Source organism: Rhinopithecus bieti, unplaced genomic scaffold (assembly GCF_001698545.2).
Source record: "Rhinopithecus bieti isolate Rb0 unplaced genomic scaffold, ASM169854v2 scaffold_75173, whole genome shotgun sequence".
In the NCBI taxonomy this organism is placed as follows: domain Eukaryota; kingdom Metazoa; phylum Chordata; class Mammalia; order Primates; family Cercopithecidae; genus Rhinopithecus; species Rhinopithecus bieti.
This window is the reverse complement of record NW_016828776.1, coordinates 730161-735309: the sequence shown is the minus strand read 5'-3', so window position 1 is coordinate 735309 and position 5149 is coordinate 730161. Positions and strand designations below refer to the sequence as shown.

The 5149-nt window shown below is 32.5% G+C and overlaps 1 protein-coding gene across 1 annotated transcript in view; it reads right to left on the bottom strand.

Annotated features, from left to right (window-relative positions):
- Window positions 1-5149, bottom strand: part of FOXP2 (forkhead box P2) — a 633254-nt gene that overhangs the window by 63047 nt on the left and 565058 nt on the right. Inside the window, exon 10 of the mRNA XM_017864605.1 lies at window positions 5064-5149. This exon is cut by the window's right edge and continues 92 nt beyond it. Within this exon, the coding sequence (XP_017720094.1) occupies window positions 5064-5149 (86 nt within the window). The remainder of the gene's footprint in view (window positions 1-5063) is intronic.

Here is a 5149-nt window from a genome sequence, read left to right as displayed (position 1 = left end):
ATTTTCCAGGTGTTGTGTGTCTCAGTTCCCCTGGCTAGGAAAAGGGATTCCCTTCCCCCTTGCGCTTTCCAGGTGAGGCGATGCCTCGCCCTGCTTCAGCTCTAGCTGGTCGGGCTGTAGCAGCTGACCAGCACCGACTGTCCGGCACTCCCCAGTGAGATGACCCCAGTACCTCAGTTGAAAATGCAGAAATCACCGGTCTTCTGTTTCGCTCGCGCTGGGAGTTGGAGACTGGAGCTGTTCCTATTCGGCCATCTTGCTCCGCCCCCTCGTATATCATTAATTTTTAACGAACTTATTTAGTGATACTCTACTTATTTTCTAAGGTTACTTATAATTTAAAGTAATAAAATTGAGTTTTGGTAGAAACATTTGTATCATATATATTCTGTTAAGCCAAATTGATATTTAATATTTGAATTGGAATCACTGAGATATTACTATGTACTTTTCAGTTTTCATCTTAAATTTTATATTTTACAATGTGAAACTTAAAAACTAGTATACACACATGGCCAGAATAAGTGAATCACAGAAAAGGGTATATATTTCAAAAGTAGACTTCTCTACCAGCCTTGACCTCTGGATACCTATCTCTCTTCTTCAGAAGAGAGTTCCACTTTCTAGAGTATCCTTCAGAGACCTGGGTGTTCACTTATAATTTGACAAACTCAACATATTATTGATTTATATTTGACCAGAGGTCTACTATCACCTACAGATACAAAGTTCATCTTTAAAATGCCTGTCTGAGAGGTGAATTAAATACACACTTTGTCCAAATGCCAAATTTAGCAGAAGTAGGTATTCAGCTGAAACTGAGATCAAAGAGAAATTATCTTCACCAAAGACGGAACTTCTGGGATACGTGAATACATCTGATATTAACAAAAATTAGTACTATCATTTTTTATAGGTTGCATTTTAAAAGCTTGATTGATATTCTATTACAAAACCAATGATGTTTCGTTTTTCTAGTCATATTTTAATGTGGCAAAGTTGACACACTGCTTTTGAGTCTTCCTCTGAAGATGTAAAGAATTGCCAAATAAAACTTTAAAAAAAGATTTATGAGATAAATGGAATTAAATTCATGTTAACATTATACATTCTAGTTCACAAAATAATTCTACAATAATTATAGAGTTATGATATAATTTAATCTGAATCTTTTTTATAGTTTTCAAAACTAACTCAACACACTCAATATTTTCTATATATGTAAGTATTTACTAGTTTTTTAAACATAAAATTAATAGCATTCACAGGTAGCTTGGCAGAGTTTTATACCTGTAATGATAAATGTACATTTAAACTTGAATTCACTGATGAAATTTTAGCACATAAAGCACCAAATAAGTTTTTTTTTTCCTCCAAGTTACAAATGGAAAACTTTCTGATATTTGAAAGGGAATACTGACATGGTAATAATTTTGCCTGACATGGATTGTTCATATTGGTAATGTTTTTGCTACAATTACATACAATAGTAATCTATGCAAGCACAGGATCATTGATTAAGCAGTAAATCCAGGATGCCGGAAGTAGGCATTTGGCTACTTAGACTTCCATAAGCATAGAATGAAGCCAAAGCCAAATAGCTAATTTTGGCTGAATACTGAGCCCAAAGACTATCTTCAGCACAATTCTAACTCAGCCTAAAAACATTATTATATTTTATTTCAATACATTTCATTTTTAATTGTTATTCAGCCACTCTTATTCCAAGATTCTCTCGTTCTATAATATGTTAATTCAGAAGAATCCTGGCTAGAATCTAGCATTCCCTGTTTGGTCTTTCAAATTGGTAATGAAAATCTTGTCTTTTAAGTAACTTTTATAAATTAAAAAATATGTAAAAACTTGGAGTGACAGAAAATCATCACCACATGTATTCCTATCCCTACAGTCATAGTAAATGTGTGAATATATTGTGGATTAGAGTATACAAACGTTTATTGGATGTCAAAAACATATCAATGTTTAAAGTTAACTTCATCTTTCCTAACCAATAGACAATGATACTGGTTTTAAAATGTTTCACTAAATTTCATTACCAGATAATATATGAATTACGTTGTTTTCATATTACATAGATTTATAATGAGTATATTATTCAAGATGGAACTATAAATCCATCCTTTCTATTTGACTTATGTATGTATATACCTATATACCCATACTTATGTGTATACCTATCATCAGTCTGTATAAAACCAAACATATACTTAGGAGATGGAAGTTTACTTGCCTAACTAAAATCCAAAATTATAGTAATATTAATGATGATCTTAAATGATTAATATTTAAAATAATTTACACTAAGATGATAAATAAAAACTTCAGAGAAGAATGTAGATAAATCTGCTATTCTACCAAAATTCTTATAATTTTGCTATTTCTCATTGTTATATACACATATTTTAATATAATTTAAGAAGCTGTAACTCTAAAAGTAGCATGAAGAAGTTGTGCTAAATTATAGGGATAAATAAAATATGGCATAGTTTTAGGTCGGGCACAATGGCTAACGCCTGTAATCCCAGCACTTTGGGAGGCCGAGGCAGGCGGATCACTTGAGGTCAGGGGTTCGAGACCAGCCTGGTCAACATGGTGAAACCCTGTCTCAACTAATAATATGAAAATTCGCCAGGCATGGTGGTGGGCACCTGTAATTGCAGCTACTCGGAAGGCTGAGGCAGGAGAATCGCTTGAACCCAGGAGGCGGAGGTTGCAGTGAGCTGAGTTGGTGCCACTGCACTCTAATGTGGGTGACAGAGTGAGACTCCTCAAAAAAAAAAAAAAAAAAGACACAGTTTTAAAGACACAATGAGAACATCATCCATTAATCCATCATTGCACATTAATCCTACTTAGTTTTCATATGGCTATTTTTCAAGGCTAATATCAACCAACCAAAAACCTGGTGCAAAGTGAACTGGAAACTGATAATAAAAATATTCAAAATACTTTTACCTTAACCTCTAACTAAGGAAGAAATGATTCAGGGCTTAGACTGTACAACAATTTCCCATTCTAGTTTTGGGATTCCAGCACAGTACCATAATGTTAGGTTTCTTTACTGTAGCTAGTGTATTCAACATACAATGAGCATCCACAGTGATACTTTTTCACACTTAATCATCTAAATCATAAAAAATAAGATGATGATGCTGGCTTGTGTGGCTTACATGGCAACAACAGAAACTTTGATCAGTGAACCAACTACATTTGTGGCCCTACAATTATTCAAATGGATTTTTTTAACCTATATTAATGAAAACATAGTTTAGTGATTTCATCTTTTTTCCTTTTTAAAATATAAATTTTCTGCTCAAAGACAGATATCTTCAGATTTACTTTCCTTTCCCTAAATGTTCGCCATTTTCTCATTTTATCTCTATCTTATCAAGGATAAAAACAGAAGAAAAGGGAGAAACAAGGATTCTATGAAAATAAATTTGAATTTGAATTTCAGGTACTTTCTATTTGAAAACTATTAGAATGATTACATCATTATAAATTTCATTGTTCAGAGAGATGTTTTTTGCTTGTTTTGAAAGAATGTGGTTTCACAATATGTTTTAAACAAGTAACATTGTGCTTCAATTAGCACATATTTAAAAATTTCTTTAAATGTTTACTTGAATTGATTTAATAAAATAAGATTGTGGTAGATCACGCTTTTCTGTTGAGGAAATTCTCATATAGTTATATCCTAAATACTGATTTCATTTGAACTTTACTGAAAACAAAAAAAATTGTTTGTTTTAGTATAGTTTCTATGGAAGAAATCTGTTTACACTGAAATAATTTTATAAACTCTTTTTTCTTTCTTACTTTTTCATGTCTTTAAATTGTACTTATTTTCTAAAGAAGAATGTGAATAGAACATTCATTGATATAATGATGCTATCATTTATTCCAATTTTCTTTAGAATAACTCAGAAAAATAGGCTTATTGCCTTTTCTTTTGCTATTTAAACTTTATCTTTTTTGATTTCCTAGGAGTGCTTCAATCAGGTGAATAAGAAGATTTGAAGTCAAGTGAGAGAGGAAAATCAGAAAAAAAAGCCAAAGAGACATTAATTTGATAAATTAAAAGAGAGAACATTACCACGATACTCTTGATTTTCTTTAGTATGTCCTTTAGAGTCAGCAAAATGTGCAGCCAATGCTACTACAATATGAACTCCTCTGTGACAAATACAATTAATTTGAATTAATGTACATTTGGATCAATGTTTGTCCCAACAAAATCCAAATGCAAGTTAGAATATCCTTTTATAAGTGTAATGATATATAACTTACCTGAATTGAGAATTTTAGCACACAGTCACTTGTTTACCATTGTTTTTCTTTTTTTATTTAAAACTCTTTCCATTTCCCAAAAGTGAAGGGTCATGGATATGACATACAGCCATATTATCAGAGTACCTCCAAATTTTTCTTACAGACAAATAAGAATACAGTTGACAGATTTTTTAAAACTATAGTTTATAATACATGCATAGGCAATATTATTTGAGAGAGAAAAGAATGGATATATCCTATGACATAGGATGGGGTTCTACAAAGCTTAACTTGAAATGTGGTCTGTAGAAATTCATAAAGCCTCTTTTACATGTGGTGATTTCAGTGTGAAGATTGGGAACTTTTATCTTTCTCTTATCAGTTGTCCACCAAACTCCTATCAGCTCACTTAGTTAAATGGACTGCTGTCAGCCTTCCCAGTAATCCAATGCCCTGCAGATCCCTCCTGTACATTCAATAGTGCTTAAATTGTGTTGCCCTTATAAATTGTTTTGTGCCCATAAGACTAATAAATACACATTTAATATCTAACAAAACACTTGAAATTTTTACTTCACACTTGAAAGCAGTATATGGTCAAATTTCTGAGCCTCTAGAAAATGGGTCATGCCACCATGTTAACAATCATGTTTTAATAATAAACTTGAAAGTCATAAAAACAAAATTTCTCAAGGTATATGGCAGAAAGATCACGAAATGGCAGAAAGTACAAGATTTGAAATGAAGTGTGCACAACATTTTGTATGTACCTTGAGGCAGCGATTGGACAGGAAGTGCCGCCTGGCCAGGTGGAATGGAGATGAGTCCCTGACGCTGAAGACTGAGCAGATGCTGC